General features: G+C 47.0%; 1 protein-coding gene across 8 annotated transcripts in view; it reads left to right on the top strand.

The window, feature by feature from the left end:
* The window catches only part of TSPOAP1 (TSPO associated protein 1), a 47,521-nt gene that overhangs the window by 9,367 nt on the left and 18,181 nt on the right, over window positions 1-19,973 (top strand). For 6 of the 8 annotated variants that reach the window (XM_041424989.1, XM_041424990.1, XM_041424988.1 and 3 more), the window contains 9 exons: window positions 4,800-4,983; window positions 5,284-5,504; window positions 7,646-7,755; window positions 9,567-9,676; window positions 11,053-11,868; window positions 12,368-12,519; window positions 14,053-14,616; window positions 16,749-17,048; window positions 17,326-17,505. In XM_041424989.1, coding sequence (XP_041280923.1) covers window positions 4,800-4,983; window positions 5,284-5,504; window positions 7,646-7,755; window positions 9,567-9,676; window positions 11,053-11,868; window positions 12,368-12,519; window positions 14,053-14,616; window positions 16,749-17,048; window positions 17,326-17,505 — 2,637 coding nt within the window. The remainder of the gene's footprint in view (window positions 1-4,799; window positions 4,984-5,283; window positions 5,505-7,645; window positions 7,756-9,566; window positions 9,677-11,052; window positions 11,869-12,367; window positions 12,520-14,052; window positions 14,617-16,748; window positions 17,049-17,325; window positions 17,506-19,973) is intronic. The other 2 variants (XM_041424986.1, XM_041424992.1) reach the window with 2 other exon arrangements.

Raw genomic sequence — 19,973 nt, 5'->3', positions numbered from 1 at the left:
GAAGAATGAGTGTAGTCCATTTTCCTGTTTGAAGAGTTCTGTCCCATGATTGCCATAAGTGGAGTCTCTCTCCCTGGAGATGTTCAGAACTGGACAGAGCTCTCAACAGCCAACCCTGCTCTGAGCTCAGGGCTTTGGATCAGGTGGTCCCACTATTCCAGGTGATCTCCTTCAGCCTTAGGTGTTCTGTAGTTCTGAGACAACTCACCCCTGTCACTGTCAGGGGTGAGGAGAGTATGCAATGGGGTGTGTGCAGAAATGCCATGGAGAGAAGCACCCTCTCAGCTTAGGAACAAAAGCTTGAGGTTTAAGGTCATGGGAATGAGGGAGTTCAGTGGTTCCAAAATACATGAGGCAAGATTTCAACTGCCTTTGGCACTGCATAGATACAAAAGGAGACAGCCTGCTTCCAGGAATCCAGTTCTGTTGGGAAATGAGGGGACCACAGCTCAACTTTGCTTGCTTTCCCTGACTTAGGAGCAGGATGCAGGACCAAGCAGGCAGTCAGCTGCTTAAGAGTCTGTCACAGCCAGGCTCTGAGCTGTGCTTTGATTCCCAGAACTCCATGATCTCAGACCTGGGGAAAGATCTGAGCACAAAATGTCTATTCCATTCATTTTTGAGTGGGTACAATGTGCTGGGAAAAGTGGGCTTGAAATTTAGCAGCCACTCTAAGTATATTGTCATTTATCTCAAAGCACACTGGGATTTGGAGGCCCTCAAAAAGTGCCTGGTTATCTTATTCATGCATTTGGTGTGTAGGATTTAGCTTTTGTTTGGCAAGCAGATGCTTCTGGGAATGAGGTAGGAATCTCAGTATGGAACAAGGCAGACACTGTAATTTGGTGAGAAAACAATTTCATTCAGACTGAGGGTTGGATTGTCTTTGGCAGTGTTGTAGTGTAACTGCTGATGTGGTTTGATATCTCTTTTTGCTTTTCTTCTTGCTCCCAGAGTACTTTGGATTGCATGCAGGTACTGCTCTAATGCTGTCAAACAGGATGTTTTTCCCTCTGTTCTGACTTTGACAGTTGCTTGATATTCTTGTTTTAATATACTCTGGAAAAGATTGCAAGAGTGTTACTGCCAAGAAATAAGTGTAATTAAGGGAGCTCCTACTAAGAGTTTGATGGAGCAGCTGCATTTTTCTTTAAGTGCCTTGCTTTCTTGACCAGTTAGAATTAGGAGCTTACTTTTTTTGGCACTTCCAGATTTTTAGAATTTTCCAGCTGTGCTCCTTCTCCACATTTAAGTGTCTTTGCAGTCCAAGAGTGAAGTGTTTCCTTCAAACCCCAAAAGCAGTGGTGACAACATTGAAGTGAGTGTTGTGGAGATGATGGGTCCTGCTGGCTTTGTAACTGAGTGGAAGATGGGAAGCAGAGATTGTGGATAATAGTTTTCCCAGAAGAGGTGGTAACTAGTGAAGTTCCAGCTTGGGAGCTGTGCTAGGTGACCTGGTTCACATGTTTAGAAAGAAGGCTGGTATATAAGTGCTAGGGTTTGTAGCTGATAGAAAACATCTTTAAAACCTTCCAATCTGGCAGAGATCTCAGGAGGAATGGGGAGATAAAATGCAGGTTGTGCAAAGACACGTGGAGAAGAGAGAGCAGAGACTAAACATGCCCGCTGGTGGGCTCAGAATTCCCTGCTGGCGCAGGAGGTACAGGGTTGGAGGTAGGGGATTAAAAAAAAAAAAAAAAGTCAGCCACATGTTGGTCAAAAAAGTAGCAAAGTGGTGGGAATTCTCAGGGAAGGATTTTATTGGGGTATGCTCACATCCTGTAGAAGTTGCACCCCACTGATGTGGAGTTATGGATGTTCTTTAATTGCTATGGCATCAGCCCTGCTTTTAGCAAGAGCTTGAACTGCACACCTGTAGAATTCCCTTCTGGCAAAATGGAGATTCTCTGATCTGAAAAGTACATAGCAGAAGATATGGAGAAGGGGAGCAAGGGACATCTGAAAGGAGAGCATGAGCTGCAGAAGTGGAACAGACCAGCCATGAATGAGAGTGTCTTAGAGGATGGGGCTGAGGTGGTAGTGGATGGGTGTGGAGAATCAGTTCCTGAGTTGGTGATGAAACTGACCCCACCAAGCTCTGCTCCTGCTCTTGCAGCCTCTTCTGGAAGTTCAGTCCCTGTTGTGGGAGACTCCTCTTTCTCCCCATTTTGGGTTGGGCACAGACACAGAAGTCTTCTCTGTGTCTGGAGCTCGATTCCTGCTGGTTCCCTGAACCTCCTGGCAAGAGAGCAGAGACTAAACATGCCTGCTGGTGGGCTCAGAATTCCCTGCTGGCGCAGGAGGTACAGGGTTGGAGGTAGGGGATTAAAAAAAAAAAAAAAAGTCAGCCACATGTTGGTCAAAAAAGTAGCAAAGTGGTGGGAATTCTCAGGGAAGGATTTTATTGGGGTATGCTCACATCCTGTAGAAGTTGCACCCCACTGATGTGGAGTTATGGATGTTCTTTAATTGCTATGGCATCAGCCCTGCTTTTAGCAAGAGCTTGAACTGCACACCTGTAGAATTCCCTTCTGGCAAAATGGAGATTCTCTGATCTGAAAAGTACATAGCAGAAGATATGGAGAAGGGGAGCAAGGGACATCTGAAAGGAGAGCATGAGCTGCAGAAGTGGAACAGACCAGCCATGAATGAAAGTGTCTTAGGGCTGAGGTGGCAGTGGATGGGTGTGGAGAATCAGTTCCTGAGTTGGTGATGAAACTGACCCCACCAAGCTCTGCTCCTGCTCTTGCAGCCTCTTCTGGAAGTTCAGTCCCTGTTGTGGGAGACTCCTCTTTCTCCCCATTTTGGGTTGGGCACAGACACAGAAGTCTTCTCTGTGTCTGGAGCTCGATTCCTGCTGGTTCCCTGAACCTCCTGGCCACATCCTCGGGCCTCCTCTTCCTTATCCTCCTGCCTCCCAGCACTGCCCTGGAAACCTGCTGCTTCCCAGCTGTCTGCGGTCCCCTAGAAAGTAGCTGCTAGAAGCACACCTTGTGTGTGATGTGGCAGTAGTACTTAAGGCATGTTTGTGTGTTGTTTGGAATAACAGATTGAAAAAACACTTGACTAATTAGGTGCCTGAGAATTAAACTGTAAATTATCTGGGTTATTGGCTTGGCCGCCAGTGTAAGTGGATTTAAACTGTGGTTTATGAATTTACAGGACAAGGTACTATTATGATGCTATTAAACACAATATCCAGATGCATCTGCTGGCTCATGTCTCCAGAGAAGACAGGAAACCTCCTTCTGGTCCTGCAGTCATTCTGAACCTGTCTGTTGTTGTAGGCTCTGTCCCAAGGTGTGATCAGGGATGAATGGTGGACTTGAGGAAGCCCTCCTTTGATCCAGTGCAACTGTTCTTACTGTTGAGGGTATCTTTTCTCTGTTGAGATGTAATGTTGTAGGGGAGAAGTCTTTATGTGAAAAATCCAAACTGTAAGTAAATTCAAACACTCTTATTGGCAGAGGAATCTTGTGCACCGTGATTTAGTAAACAAGGAGTTGACTCTGAGCAAGTGGATAACACAGACACTTCTGGGAGTTGGTCCTGGCATCTGAATTCAGTTCAGAGATAGTTCTTGCCAAACTTAAGGGACTTCAGCAGGCTTTCCTTAGAGCATGAGAGCACCTTTGGACTTCTGCAGGGAACAAGTAATAAACTGAAATACCTAAAACAGATATGTCACAGTCAAATAAAAATGCATGACCCTCCTAAATCTTCAGGGAGTGGCTACAAAGGTTTTGTGTTATTCTGAGACCACAGAAAGAGCTTTTTCCAGGTCAGAAATATTATTTTTAGAGCTGCTTAAAATCTCAGGCTTTCTGTCTCACATAATATTTCAAGGCATCATTTATTTTTTGAGTTGGGAGGAGAAAAAACACTTCAAATACATTTGGTAGAATGGAAAATTGTGAAGAGTGCAGTGCAGTCATCTGTTTTGGTGCATCTTACCTACAAGAAACAGTGAGAGGAGGGAAAGGAGCAGTTGCAATTTTGGGAATTGATGTGCCTGCAACCTGGGGGAATGTGGGGATGTGTAAAGACAGCCAGTGTTTTGTAAGGGGAAGTTCTAGAGATGGTAAAAAGAGAATATGGGAAAATACAAATGGTTCTCTATCAGGAATATGTCTTTCCCTCTCCATAGTGTTTCCCAAGGCTCCTTGGCACCTCATCTTGCTGAGGTGTAGCTTTCTTGTCCTCAGCATGCGTTTGCCTGGAGTAAATCATCCCTGTACGACCAGGAGGAAAAGTGTGCGTGCTTCCCACGTCAAGGGAGAGTTCTGCAACATGGGCTCATGTGCTCTCTGCCCTTCCTAGTGCCAAGGTCCAGAGGGACACTTGGCAGTCCTGCCTGGAATGGTGGGGAGGTCAGATTAAGGTTTTGGGAGCTTGCTGGGGCCTCTGGAGTGATGGACAAAATTGGGAGAGAAATTCCTTTTGGGGACATGATTTTAATGCTCCAAAAACCATCCAAAGCCTTTTGAATCTTTTTAAGGCTTATTTGTCTCTGACCTATCTCATCTGGTCTTGTGCAGGGCTGAGAGAGGATATTGAAGTTCAAACCCAGAATTTTAGGGATAAGTCCTAATGGAGTTTGTAGTCAGCTTCCTCAGAGATGATGAGCCTCAGCTTTTCTAAGATAAGTAGAGGTGTGAGGCTCCTAGTTTCCAATGACTGTTCCTAAAAGCATCCTTTAGCTCCATGGAGTCTGGGAAAAGATGCAGCAAAGGCAAATCCTGTTTGGAACCTCAGTGCTTCGTCAGGGGTTTGTTCCTAACCTTGTTCTCTCCTGGCAGGCCAGGGTGAAGGATCTGGAAGAGCAGTGTCGCAGTCAAACAGAGCAATTCAGCATCCTGTCACAGGAACTCCAACAATTCCGGCTTCAAACAGGGAAAATCGACCTTCTCACCTCCACTCTTGTGACTTCGGAGCTGCCCCTTGCTCTGTGCAGCTCCGCCCCACAGCCCCGCTGGGAGAAGGGTAATTGCTGGACATGCGTGAGAGGGCTTTGACAAATGGGTTGATATTTATGTAAATGAAGAGGGCTAAAGGAGTTAATGTAAATGTTTAGCGTAATTTTGGCATCTCTCTCCCTATTGTAAATACTTTTGGTTCATTTCGTAAAGAGAAATCGGCATTTCTGTGGCCAGGGAGAGCTCAGGTGTCCAGTCTGTTGAACGAGGCATGTTTGTAGAGACTTGAGCTGCTCCCTGGGATGCTCGTTGCTGATCCTGTGTCCTGCCTGTGGCTATAACTAATGGACAACTGATTTTATTGCAGAGTCAGCTGTTCCTGGGTTGCTCCCCCATCAGAACACAAAGAAGGTTCACAATGAAGGGAGCGACGAGCTGGAGCTGTCGCAGCGGGGGTCGAACACCACCATGGGCTCCCCAGCTGCTCCCACCAGTGCTCAGAAACAATCCAAGAAAGGGGAGTCTCAGTCCAGCTCTTCAAAATCTGAATCCATCCAGAACAGCCCAAAATCCTGCCCAACTCCAGAGGTCAGTATGGGAGTCCCCTCTGCTGCCTGTGCTTTTCAGTCAGAGGGGAATAAATGCATTGCTGAGAGCACCAGTAAAGTTACATTCATTCCCTTCTGGCTGCCTGAAGAAAATGGAATAAACAAGAGAAAAAATGTAGGAAAATACTGAAATTACTTTGGCTGCCATGTCTGTAATGCTCATTTGAATATATAGCTGTGTTCCATGAAGGAAACAGCTGGATAGAAGTACCTGGGAGCCTGGAGGAGTGGGATGGGATGTGTGAGGTAGCTCTTGCTAAGCTTCCTTGTGGCACCTCAGCTGCCACTAAGACACATAAAGGCTACAAACTAGAATTTTTAGCATGGGGAGAAACTGTGTCCAGACTATTTTTTGCCTTGAGCTGTGAATGAGGAACTCAAACTTCTTGTGTGGTGTTTTTAATTACTAAGATATTACTTGGTGAAAGAAACCATGAGAAGATGCCAAGTTTGTGCTAAGAGCGATGGAGCTAACAGGCTTTGCGTGTTTGTGTCACCAAGATGTCCTCAATGGTTGTTGCTTCTTCTCCCCAGGAGCACTTTTGTGGTGGTGTGGAGTTCACTTGAGCAGGGATTGATGCTCTCTTCTATGTATCACTTGACGGGACAGGCTTCAGGGCAGAAAACTGCTGTGAGCAGGGCTGGGTGTAGTGGCCTGAGGGGCACCTTTTGCTCTTTTGGGGTTTCCTGAGTACTAAAGCCACTGAAGTGCTGAGGTGCCCAGATCAGGACCGTCACACAAAGGGCTGCTCCAGTGCCAGGTGGAGCCTCCCACTGTGTAAGAGCTCAGGGAAGTGCCATGTTCAGAGACAAAGTGAAGGTCACACCTAGGGAGGAACAGGTATGGAACTGTTAGCAGTTCTATAGCGGGAAAAAAGCCTATTTTTTAGTTCAAGAAAAAGCTTGGAAGCCACCCTGCCCCCCTGGTGAGATAGATGCCTGCAGAGATCAGTGTGGGACCCTTGGAAAAGAGCCATTGGCTGGAGTGTTTGGCTTCCACAGCACAAAACTGGGAACATTACAGGCTAAGCCCCTTCGTTTGGGTGTTACAGATTTTTATTCTCCAAGGACAAAAGTGGGGTAGGATTGTATTACAAGAAGTGGAGTACCTTGAAAAGATGCTCTGAACTCTTCCCCAGATTGGCTCTTCATGTATTAAAAAAAAATACTTTGTGTTCTGGTGTTTGCAATGGGTCTTCATCAAAAATGCATTTGCCTTGAGGTCTGCTTTAAAAAGGCATCTTGAGTTGGTTCATTGGCACAAGTTCAGAGAAACCCCAGGGAGTGTGTTGCCTCAAGAAGGATTGCCTTACACAATCCATTGCCACTGGATGTAAAATCCCAACATTTCACTGGGATCAAAACAGCTGAGAGGAATTTCTCTGAGGTGCTTTGCCAGTAGGCACCAAATGCCCTGAAGGTGCAGCCTTCAGCTTAGGAAGTGCAGAAGGAGCTGCTGGCTAGAAAGGGAGAGGTTGTGACAGGAATGGGGGCTTCCTGCCCTGACTTTCATTCAGCATGTGCTGTTAGCAGAGCCAGCTAAAACCAAAAGTTCTGGTCAAAGCTCTATCTAAAGTACATAGACATCCTACAGAAAATTTTGTTGGAGAGGACAGAAGCAGGTAAAGACCCCAGCATCCAGCAGAGCTCCTTTGTTCAGGTTGACATTTCTGTTGCATACAGGCACAGCTACCATTTAGAGGTAGCAAGAAACCAGCATACTAAACTGTGGATGTGTGGGGTAGAAGAGATTTCCAGAGGCTCTAGTCAAATCTCCTGCCCCAGTGGGACTGTCACCAGCTTTAAATCAGTGTGGCTATGGCTTTGCTGAGCTCAGGCTACAGGTTCTTCAAGAATGGAGATCCCCCCAGCTCTGGGAACTGTTCCCAAGGCTGTATCACCCACCTGGGCAAGGAGTTTTTGCTGATGTCTGACTGGAAGCTCTGAAGCTCCAATCTGAGGCTGTTGCCTCTTACTACTACTTCCTCACCTAAAAAGTCATTCTTAGAGATGGTCCTTAGCCAAGGAGCCAGACTGACACCAGCCACGAGTTTAGAGGATGTGTTCACTATGTACAAACATTTTGAATATTCTTTTACTCCTTATCTGTAACATTTTTAGGTGGACACTGCAAGTGAAATGGAAGAACTGGATGTTGACAGCATCTCCCTCATGCCAGAGCCAGGCAGCCAAGGCCCTGCAAAGCTCCAGGTGTTCTTAGCTCGATACAGGTACTGTATCATTGCTTGTGATCTGTGAAGTTACACACATTATCCACAGTTGCCTACTTGACAATCTTCTCTAGGATTCACCACTGTTAGGAGTGGATAATAATAGGTTAGACCTTTTATCTTATTTCTCCGTGGGATTTTCACACTGGGAAAGCTGGGAGTGTCTAGCCTGAAGACGGGAAGGCTCTGGGGAGACCTTTCCAGTGCCTAAAGGAGCTCCAGGGGAGCTGGAGAGGAACAGGGGATAAATACCTGGAGTGACAGGACAAGGGAATGGCTTCCCACTGCCAGAGGGCAGGGATGGATAGGATATTGGCAAGGAATTGTTCCCTGTGAGGGTCATGGCACAGGGTGCTCAGAGCAGCTGTGGCTGCCCCTGGAACCCTGGCAGTGCCCAAGGCCAGGTTGGATGGGGTTGGAGCAGCCTGGGACAGTGGAAAGTGTCCCTGCTATGGCAGGGGTTGGAATGAGGTGAGCTTTAGGGTGCCTTCCAACTCAAACCATTCCATGATTGAATGATTTGAGATCTGTTACTTCCTGCACAATCCAGGCTTAGCTCACCAAAAGCACATTAAGCTCAGTAGCTGTTTGTGAACAGCACTGTGTGAAACTTTAAATATTGGTCTCTGTTGGAAATTAGTTTAACCTGACATACTCATTGAATTGTCTATTTTTTTTCAGAATAGTGCAAGAAATTTTCTCCAAGAAATCTTATTCCAACAATTAAGAAAACTTCAGCTTAGAATTCTGAAATTTTTGGCCAAAATACTTCTGGCTGTAATTTTTAATGGACCAAAAAAAAAAAAAAACCCAGAAAAACTCCCACGGAATAAACCCAGATGTTTTTGATAACTGTTGCCATTCACTGAGCCATCATGGTCAAGCCCAAGGTGCTACAGTTCAGTGTATTACCTGTCCTTCAGCTTTTCTATGGGGAATTGGGAGGAAGAGAACAGGGATGAATCTGTCCTTGTGAGGAGCACATCAGATGCGGTCTGTGTCTTCATGTCAGTCTTGGACCCATAAGGTCTCTGTCAGATCAGAGAGGTAAACATTGCTTTGGCACAATGAAATCCCTTTTAAGTGGTAAAGAGCAGGAATTGGCAGTAGGTGTTTGTAAAGATAAAGTTTTTTCATGAGGCATTTTCCTGTGAAATGAGACTCTCTGATTAGTTTGATTATCCCTGGGTAGGCAGGTTAGAACTGCCTGGAGTCCAAGCCATATCACCAACGTATTTCTAATTTTCTTGTTGGTGAAGTTTTTGGAGTGCTGTTTAAAATGCAGGGTTAGAGCAGGAGGAGACACTACAACGTCTCTGTACAGCCTCTTCCAATGTTTGCTCAACCTCAAAGAAGTTTTTCCTCAGGTTCTGGTGGAATTTCCTGTTTGTTTGTGCCCACTGCCCCTTGTCCTGTTACTGGGCACCAGTGGAAAGCATCTGGCCTCCTCCTCTTGACACCCACCCTAAATATACCTGTGCATTGATAAAATCCCCTTTCTGTTGACTTTTCTCCAGGCTGAATAGGCCCAGCTTGCTCAGCCTGTCCTCAGAGAGGTGCTCCAGTCCCTTCAGCATCCTTATATCCCTGTTCCTTTGGATGTCACAAGACATCTGTTCTGCTCCTCAGAAATTACCTATTATTAAATATTTTTATACGTAAACTACAGTCTTGACATTTGTCTCTGGAATTTGCTGCTTGCCAAAGTGGATGCATTCCCAGTGAATTGAAAGCTTATCAGCATCACAGCTGTAATGTGTTGCTGGGAAGGTTCCTATGCAAATTAAGTCTTCCAATTGTAAATATTTCAGTTACAATCCTTTTGATGGACCGAATGAAAATCCAGAGGCAGAGCTTCCACTGACTGCTGGAGAATATATTTACATCTATGGAGACATGGATGAAGATGGCTTCTTTGAAGGTGTGTTTTAGTAAAATGAAATGTGACTGAACTGCTGTGGCGAGTTGATTTCTCTCCAGAAAATGAGAGAGAAATTTACCCTCAAGGTAAAGGTAAAGGGTTTCTGCCCAAAGTTAGTTTGTGACAAGGATGAGCAGATCCTGTTGGAAATGGCTTTGTTTATGTTATGGAAAAATTAAGCTATGAAATCCTTGTCTAGTGATTTCAGTGGAAATTTGCCACTGCTTTCAGCAAGTTCCACATTTCATCCCCAATGGTTTCAACTCCCATATGGTTCCTCCCCTGCCATGGAGAAGAAGTTCAGCCCCTTTTGCAGATGTGCTGTTTCCCTCTTTCCAGTGCCTGTAGTGAGCCAGGGACTGCAGCAGGTGATGGATTGCCTTGTGCTCTTTTGGCAAAGAGGGGATACAATAATCAACCCAGACTACAGTTGTGACCCTTGCTGGTGTCATGCAGTGTTGCTGTTTTGGTCCCTTTGCAAACATGATCCTGGTTGACTAAAAGGTGGATGGAATCGAAACCAAGATTTGTGGGCTGCAAATTTGTGCTGAGGTTTTTTTGTGGAGCCACTTGCTTAAGGGGTGATAAATTCCTGATTTCCTGAGGTGCTTTGCAAGAGCTGAGACAAATGCATGTGTGTTGCACTGCTTGCTCTGTGACTGCTCTGCCTCCTTTTTCTTTCTTTCTGTTCCCAAGCTTATAATTTATTTGTTTGTTTATTGTTTAAAAAGATTATTCTTTACTAACCTTTTCTGCTTTCCCTGCTTTCAGTTGATTTGCTGTAGATAGAGTTTAGAAGGGAGAAGGCAGTGCAGTCCCTGTGTGCTGCTCATCCGTGGTTTGATGGGTCTGCACAGACCGAGTGCTGTGTATCTGTTATCCCCACAAGTCTTTTTGGGACACCTTTAGTACAGGAGTTAAGTTAAGAAAGAAGGGAGCTAAAAGGAAGGCCAGAGCTAAATACTGAGCTGGGAAGATGGACTTTTTTGAGGAAGTACTGCAAACCCTAAATTGTATGGCTGGGAGAAGTTGTAAAATCATCCAGCTGCGTAGTTTGGGAAGGCTAAAAAAGTTAGTGAAAGAGCTGTGATGAGGAAGAATGGGATAATGAAGAAGGAGAAAACCTTTAGCTAGTTACACAACCCAACTTTCTGCTTACTTGGCTTTGAAATGTGTGAATGTGTCCTTTGGGACCTAACAAGGGAAGCCCTAGGAAGTCAGGAAACATTGCCAGGAATAACCTCCCTGAGATCTTTTCCACTCCTGACTGCAGAGCAGTTGTACCCTGGTAAAGATGTTGTCCCATAGTCCTGACAGCTGAGTTGGAAGGCTCAATGGCAGGAGTAGTGGTAACAGGTGTCCTGTTTTTCGTTTAGGGGAGCTGATGGATGGCCGGCGAGGGCTGGTCCCCTCCAATTTTGTTGAGCGAGTTTCAGATGATGACCTCATGATGTTTCTGCCTCCGGAGCTGAATGATCTCACCCATAGCTCATACCAGGAGAAAAGTTTGGTCAGTGCAAGCACCAGCAGTGGAGATAAGAGTGAGTTTTCCATTGAAGAGACTAGCATCAGTCCGTTGGCCAGCAGAGCAGAAGGAGACCAGGAGGAACCCGTTAGTCACACAGCAGTGCCTTACCCAAGAAAACTGACTCTTATCAAGCAGCTTGCCAGAAGCATAGTTGTAGGCTGGGAACCACCTCTTTTGCCAGCTGGCTGCCCAGACATACAAAGCTACAACATCTATGTGGATGAAGAGCTACGTCAGAACGTGAAGAGTGGCCTTCAGACCAAAGCAGTGATAGAAAAGCTGGATTTACACAGCAGGGCTTACCGCGTGTCCGTGCAGACGGTGACGGAGCACGGTAGCTCTGACAAACTGCGCTGCACTTTCTTTGTGGGGCAGGATTTTGGCGTGGCACCAACGATGCTGAAAGTCAGAAGCGTCACGGCCACGTCAGCAGAGGTCACGTGGCTTCCCTGCAACAGCAACTACAGCCATGGGGTGTATCTCAATGGGCAGGAGTGTGACGTGACCAAGCCAGGCGTGTACTGGTACACCTTCCGCAACCTGCAGCCCAGCACGCAGTATGTGGCCAAGCTGGAGGCACGGCCCATGAAAACTCCTTGGGAAGAGGTGCCCAAGGGGCAGGAGCAGGACTCAGCTGTGATACACTTCACTACCCCTCTAGCAGGTACTGCAGGCCTCTGCACATGGAGAGGCTGTGCTTAGCTGGCTCTTTGCTGGGAAGCCGTAGGGCAAAGGGAAGCAAGGTTGATTAGGTCCCCAAAGCCTGAGGTGCTGCACTGTTTTGTCTTAATGATTTTCTTACTTTATTTTAAAATTTGATTAGCCCTTTTTCTTTCATTTGCTCTGAGAAGACATCCTCTGTGCTGGTTGGAGCAGCTGGTTGGGCAGGGAAGAGATGGTTTACCATGACTTTGCTCCAAGGATTGCTGCATCTTGGCCTCAGCTACTTTTGCAAAGTTCTGCTTTCTGTGCATTAAAGCTTTCACAGAACAAGAGCACCTTATTTTCTCTGGTTCTGTCTGACGTTTCCCAGTACTGGCCTGGCTGTTGTTCAGTTCTGCAGGGGCAAGTCTGGTTGGGAATTTTCTCTTTGGTTCTAACCAGGGTTGAGCTTTAAGCTGTAGCCAGATAAGCAAGAGGAAATTGTGTTTGGTCTCTCACAGGCACACCTGATGCTCCTTTGGATGTCCAGGTAGAAGCTGGTCCTTCTCCAGGTATCCTGGTTATCAGCTGGTTACCTGTCACCATTGATGCTGAGGGATCTTCCAACGGGGTGCGGGTCACTGGATATGCCGTGTATGCGGATGGACAGAAGGTACTGGCTGTGCAGGGGGCTGGGGCTGCTGCAGGGGGAGCATGAAGTATCAGACCTTAAGAGAAGGAAAGCTGGATCCAGGAAAGTGTCCTGAAGAGGCAGTGGCAGTCCTTGGCCTGGAAAGGAGCAACATCAGAGAAGGGACATTGCATGGGCTGTGTGATGCACACTACAAAAGACATCTATCCAGATTTTGGAGGTGCTCCTGGAGCAGGACCCTCCAGCAGCAAAACAGCCTCCTCAGCCCAGGCACTGGCCTTTGGCAAACAGTTAGTCCCGAGGGTGTGGACAGAGCACAAAGACAAGTACACAGCCACCACCGGGGCTTTCTCTCGAATGTGAGGAGTGAGGTGTAGTGATCCAGCATAAAGTTGGCATCCCCACAGTGTGGGCAGAAGAGTAGGGGGGGAATCTGCCCTTCTGCCACGCTTAGGTGAGATCCCACTTGCAGAGCTGCCTCCAGCTCTGGGGCCCCCAGCATCAGAGGGATGTGGAGCTGCTGGATTGAGTCAGAGGAGGCCGTAGAGATGCTTCGAGGGCTGGAGGCTGGAGGCCCTAGAGGGATGTGGAGCTGCTGGATTGAGTCAGAGGAGGCCGTAGAGATGCTTCAAGGGCTGGAGGCTGGAGGCCCTCTGCTCTGGAGCCAGGCTGAGAGAGCAGAGGGTGTTCACCTGGAGAAGAGGGCTCCAGGGGGATCTCAGAGCTTGTTCCAGGGCCTAAAGGGGCTTCTGGAGAGCTGGAGAGGGACTGGGGGCAAGGGATGGAGGAACAGGACACAGGGAATGGCTTCCCACTGCCAGAAGTTAGGCTTAGGTGGGATATTGGGAAGAAATGGTTCCCTGTGAGGGTAATGAGGCCCAGGCACATATTGTCCAGAGAAGCTGTGGCTACCCCAAGATCCCTGGCAGTATCCAAGGCCAGGTTGGATGGGGCTTGGAGCAACCTGGGGTGCTCCAAGTGGAAGGTGTCCCTGCCTGTGGCGGGGCTGGAATGAGATGGTTTTTAAGGTCCCTTCCAACCCAAACCATTCCATCATTTTAACATACAAACACCCCAGGGTTCTGTTAGTTCAGTACCGTTACTGATACAGAACATCCAAAACAGACATTCTGTATGGAAAATGTCCTGTGGTCTTGTGCACACATGATGTTGTTTGAGGAGCACAGTGCAAAACAGAATGATGCTGTGTTGGATAATTGCTCTTTTTGTTGTGGAAATGCTTTTCACCTCTTCACAGGAAAAAAAAATGAGGAAGGTAGTTGAAAAAGCGGCCTAAAGAAGGGAAAACTCTTTAAGGCTTAGGAAACAAGGAGGGTTAAAATCTGGACTAGGAGTGAATATATTCATATTTTGTAGACTGTTCAGTTTCTCAAATTTCTCTTTAATGTTGATTCTTCCCAGATAGTGTGCAGAAGGGTGGGAATTCTGCACAGCTGCTCTCCAGAGCTTTGGGTTCTATCTGAACTTTGGGTTGGGAATTGAAGGGCTGAGCTGTGCACAATAAATAATTCCTTCCTGTTCTTTTGCTTTCAGGTGATAGAAGTTACTTCTCCAACTGCTGGGAGTGTCCTGGTGGACTTGTCCCAGCTTCAGATGTTCCAGGTGTGCCGTGAGGTTTCTGTGAGGACGATGTCTCAGTACGGGGAGTCCGTGGATTCAGTTCCAGCCCAGATTTCCTCGGTCCTGCTGCAGTCCTCCCACTGCACTTCCCCTGTGTGCACCACTGTCCCCTCCAGACTGTCCCGGGGGGGCCCCAGGGCCTTGCTGCCTACTCGCAGCCCACAGCACACGCTCCCGCTCCAACAGAAAATTCCTGCTGGGAGCTCAGATGCCAAATTGACTGATTTCTCCTCCATCCCTGTTGGCTCAGCACAGCCTCTGACAGAAAAAGCCTCTTCCCCACCACACCTCCCCTCCCCTAGTGCTTCCTTGGTGCAGGCTCCAGGCACTTCCCCACAGGGGTTGGACACTGAAGGAGACAAGAAATGCCTGAGTGTGCCTCCCCAGCAGGCTGGCACAGTGCTCCCAGGGCAGGGCACGGAACCTAGACCTTCCCAGAAACAGGAAATGCAACCGGGTGAGGGGACACAGGTGCAGGTAAGTGCTTACATCTGCCCAGTGCCAGGTGTGCAGGGAAGGGCAATGGATCCTTTTTGGAGTGGGAAAAGATGCCACTGAATACCCTTCTGTGATAAAGTGTTGCCTCTGGGTCATCATCCAACGGTGGCAAACTGTCAGGGAATTTTAGCTGCTGTTGTGTACCTGGAAGATGCAGCTCACCTCTTGATTCTGTTTGCTAGCAGATGAGGAACAGAATGAGGAAGGGAAGAATTTGCAGAGTTAAAAGGTTAAAAGGATGTTCCCATGTTAGTCTGGCATTGCTGTGCTCTCTGTCTTGAAGGGACCTTCTCCAGTCTGGTGGGTTTGTACAAGACAGTGGTAGAGCACCTTCGTGAATGGCAGAGCAAGGCAGCCATGGCTGCAGAGCTAGCAAACTGTTCTGACACTGGCTATGTAGAGTTCCCTGTGGGTGAGTGAGATTTCCAGTGGTATTCCCAGTAGGGTGGGTGAGTGCTTTCAGAGTTCTTTTAGGACAGTGGTGAGGATGTCTGAGAGCCATATAATGATGGTGAATGATTGTTCTGTGATGATGGGGAAGTGGGCTGGGCCCTCCTGTTGTGGTATGTATTACATCAGGGAAAAGGATCTATTTCCCATTCTGACTTGACATCAGAACTCATAGGAGTGCTTAAACTGTTAAATTCAGCACAACTTTATTAATCATGGCAGTGTGACCTTGTGAAGGGTCAGAGTTAGGCTGAGACTTCTGAAAATTGCTGAAGCAACAGCAGCATGGTGGGCCCAAGCCCAAAGGCCAGCTCAATACCGAGAAGAACTGAGAGGTTGAGTCCCAAAATTTCAGTGGTCAGCACCTGGTCATTTGCAGCTCACAGTACCTTGGATCAACTGCTAGATTAATTTACACACATTTCATAGAATCGTGGAATGGTTGGGGTTTGAAGGCACATTAAAGATCATTTGGTGCATGACAGGGACACTTTCCTCTAGGCCAGGCTGCTGCAAGCCTCATCCAACCTGGCCTTGAACACTTCAGGGATGAGGAGTGTCGTGGTGGATTTCTTCCAGCTTCAGATGTTTGTGGTGTGCCAGGAGGTTTCTGTGAGAATGATGTCTCAGCTGGTGGATTCAGTTCTAGCCCAGATTTCCTTGTTTTTCTGTGAGCCTCTTACTGCACTTCACCTGTTTCCAGCATTATTGCCTCCAGACATTCAGGTGTCTGGTGTAGATGGCTGCACTTGTGGTGGTTGCTTTGCCTCCTTTGTGGGGAGGAGTGTAACGAGTGCTCCCAGGGTGCAAATCATACTTCTCACTTGAGGTGTGTCTCTTCACTTGGCTGTCAGCAAAGGGAATCAGGGCAATCTGAGCTGTGAAATTAGACATGAGATCAGGACCTGTCTGGCTTTTGTCCAGAGGACGTTGAGAACCTTGACACTGCAATGTCTCAATGTCCCTGGGGTCTGATCCCTCAGTGTTTTCAAAGTGTGCCTGCTTCGTAAGGACAAGGTTGTGCCCTGTTGCAAAATGCAGTGGGGCTCCCTTGGTTACTGTAAGAGAAAGAGGTGGTTGATGAAGGCCCATCTGCCTTACCCTTCTTGTTTCTGGAGCTCCATTCCTCCATCTCCCAGAGGTTTTTTTGGACTGGTTAGAATACCAATGAAGATTTTCTCTAATTCTCACTAGGTGATCTAATCAGGACCTTGTTGCACTCTGTGTTTATTATTCTTCATTAATTCTCCTTTTCTTCACACCCCAGGAAATCCTGGAGTAGTGTCCTCATCTCCAGCTCAACCCAACATGCTGCGTGATGTCTAGGCCATTCCTCTGGCAGATGACAATGGGAAATGACCCTGTTGTATAGCTTGGGTTCTTCTTGCAGCCCTGAAACTTGTTACTGTCTATACCCTTGTGGGCCTTTGCTGAGCTGCAGCACTGGGGACACTGTGTGTCTCCTGGGACCTGAGGACAGGGAGGGGTTTGTTCCAGGGCTGGCCAGTATTCCCAGCTGCAAGTTGCCTGCCAAAATACTCATATGCCTGGAGCAAAGAACAAATCAGAGGGTCAAAGAGTTTGGGGTGATAAGACTCCATTTTGGTACATAAGTAATCTGACACACCTCCCCCTGATTTCACTGTTGGTTTGTTTCTCAGATGGAGCAACCAAGAACCAAAGCACCAGAGCTGGGAAGCCCGACAGACAGCGGGCTGAAGCTCCAAACAGAAACCTGCCACGTGTGCTCTGTGGAGGAGGCACCCAAAGGTCCCAGTGCTGACATGGAGAGAGAGGCAGAGAAGCACCTGAGCCCAGAGCCTCCGTCCTCCCCCAGCCAGGCTAGGAGGACACAGGACACCTCCCAAGATGGAAACATGAGCGGGAGCAGCTGCCAGGACTTCCTGAGGTTGTCTCCTGGCAAGGAGGTGATGAAAGAAATGTCCAGAGTGAAAAGAGAGGTTTGTTTAACCTTGGCTGAATGTATGTGCCCATGGAGGAATGTGAACTGTACTTGACCTCCTGAGTTTTCCAGCCTTAGACAGTGCTGTTCTGCAGGCTGCGAAGTGAGGCTGATGGTTGTGTGTGTCCATATGTGCCAGTCACTCCCTTGGGTGCTGCCCGCTTCTTTTCCTACCACACCTGAGTTGTGTATGTGGTCAGAGAAAGGAAAAATGCTCCTTTGTTGCTGGAATAGAGTCTGGGAGAACTGAGAAAATGTGTTTTGCTTTTCAACAGCAAGAAGAAAAACTGTCAGAAACGGGCCGTCGACAGTTGACCCTTTTCACTGAGCACAACCGGAGTTCTGACCTTTCAGATATTTTGGAAGAGGAGGAAGAAGATGAGCTGTCTTCAGAAGCTCTGGAAGAGAAGAAGTGGGACCAGAGAGAGGCGTGTTCCCAGGAGAATGGGGAAAAGGTAACTTGTTCTGAGTGCTGCTTGTGGGGAGTGCCAGTGCAGCCATCCCATGCCATCAACTCACAGGAGGACGAGCTGGGCTGAGCCTTTCCCAAGGTCCTGCTGCTCTGCTTTTACTCCCAGTGCTGGCTCGAGGTAGTAAAAACACAGGTTCTTTGGGAGAGGGAAGGGTGTTTGTAATAAATGGAGCCAGGGTTTAATTAGTTGGAAAAACACACAGTGTGATGTAATGTTTAAAATCAGTGGGGGGTGGTTGAGTTCTTAACACAGACAATAAACAGGAAACAGTCAATGCTGTTAGGCACAGGGTGTGATTTTTGGGGTGTCCTATGCAGGGCAAGGAGTTGACCTCAAGCCTTGTGGGTCCCTTCCAGCTCAGTATATTCCCTGATTCTATGATTATTTGGCTTAGGCCTTGATGCTTTCTGTTGCCAGGTATTAGCATGTAGGAGCAGAGTTGTGGCTTTGTAGTTCAAATGCTGCAAGCGATGAAATCGTGCCTGAGCTGAGCTGTAAGTGACCAGCTTAATTCATGCTCAGACATTTAAATCTACTCTGAACGCACATGTGGGAATGTGATTCCAACTGCATGGCCTGGAACTGATGTGTAACCATACAAATTACAGCAGTTGGGATGAATGTCCATCAGGGAAAGCACTGAGGGTGAGAGGCTGGAAAATTAAAAAGCTTTGCAGGAAATGTGATATGCCTGGATGACAAGAAAGCACCCTCTCTTTAATTTTTCACACGACCAAAGAACACCTGTAGTTGGTGGTGCCCTGTGTGGCAGCTGGTCTGCAGGGATGGGGCTGGTGAGCACTAAATGGTAGCAGACAATGTAGCGACTCTGGAGTAAATTTCCTATTCTCCTTCTGAAGGGTCTTCTGCTTCCCAGGTGAGGGATTGAACCTGCAGTGCAGCACATCAGGAGCCCCAGAAGAGCCTGGTGGCTGGAGGGCTGGGGCTGCCTCTGAAGGTTTTAGAAGGGCTTCCAGTTGTTGGGATTGGACTGGGAAAAAATGGAAGAAAAACAAGTTTCCTGGAAAGAGAAAGAAGGAAATAAGAGCAATCAAGAACACTATTATTTTTTGTTTTTTTTTCCTGGGTGTTTTATTTGCCTTAATGTTTTTATTTGGTTGGGGTTTTTTCCTGAAAAGAAACATCAAAACCCTGCTCATGTCTGTTGAGCTGAACAAACTGGTGCTTCTTGATTGGATAAAGTGATTGTTTTCTGTGCTGGCAGTAACAGAGTGAGGGTGACAAGATGCTGAATTGGGAGAAGATGTGAAGGACAGGAAGCTTTAGGGCACAGACCTTCCATTACTACCTTATGGATTGAAGGGGATGTGACTGGAATAGAACTGTTTTCTAGGATTCTGCATATTTAACTGCATTTTCTGTTACCTCAAGACTCCTCAGCCACCTCTTCCAGGATCCAGAGGATGAAAACATGGAGGGGTAGTGCTTTTAAAATGTTTATCCTCAAACAAGTTCTTTAATCACTGAAACCATTTATTATATTAAAACTCAAAAGCAGAAGCCACAACTTTGCAAACAGCTAGAAGAAGTCTTACTGAACTTTTTTTTTTGTATTTATGAATTCTCCATATTCCTAATTGGCGCTAACAAGGCAGGAGCTTTGAGCATGTGTTCTGTAAGGAGGGTTTGAGAAAATTGAGGGGTCTAGAGGAGCTGAGTGGGAGATTTTGAAACTGCCTATTTGCATGATGGTAAAAGGATGAGAGCCAAAGTAGTCTCATTTCTGGGAGATGATACATTAAAAGAGACAGAAATCATGAGCTCCTCTTTGGGATGTTCATGTTGGAGATGTGTTCAAACCTCTTACCCAGGAGGGCAGTGCGGCCTTGGGACTGGTCACCAGAGGGTTCAGGATCCCCATTCTTTGGTGTTTTCAAACCTCATCTAAGCAAAGACATGGATTTATTGTTGGCAACAGTTCTGCTGTAATGAGGAGACTGAACTGGAGATCTCTGGAGGTCCCCTCAACCAATTCTAAATATAATTCAAGACCAAGTTTTGCTTGGAAAAAACTATAGAGGTTGGAATTGTCAGTAGACAGCTTGCAACTGCCTTTGTTTCTCGCCCACTCTGGTTCAGTTTTTAATTATCTCTGAACAGACCTGCATATGGCTGTAGTTTAAAACATCAGTAGTTACACATGCTTTGTAATCTATTTGTAAATGCCTTCAGAACCCATTAATAATATAACTTGTCAGGGAGGTTGAACACGAGACCTCCAGAGGAAGCTTCCTACCAAAATGACACTATGCACTTGGAGATTTTACCTTTTATGTTACTGTTAATGTGATAAGAAATAAACCTGTAAATTTTACAGTTGGTCCGCAAAAAAATTTAAAATTCAGCAGTGTTGTCCCCAAAATTTTCTGTAACCTGGTAGGCTCTCACCTGTCTGCAAGTGAAACTCATGTCTGTGTGGCCCTTTGAGG

This window comes from Onychostruthus taczanowskii, unplaced genomic scaffold, assembly GCF_017590055.1.
Source record: "Onychostruthus taczanowskii isolate IOZ18803 unplaced genomic scaffold, ASM1759005v1 scaffold86, whole genome shotgun sequence".
NCBI lineage: Eukaryota > Metazoa > Chordata > Aves > Passeriformes > Passeridae > Onychostruthus > Onychostruthus taczanowskii.
This window is presented reverse-complemented; position numbering and strand designations above follow the sequence as displayed.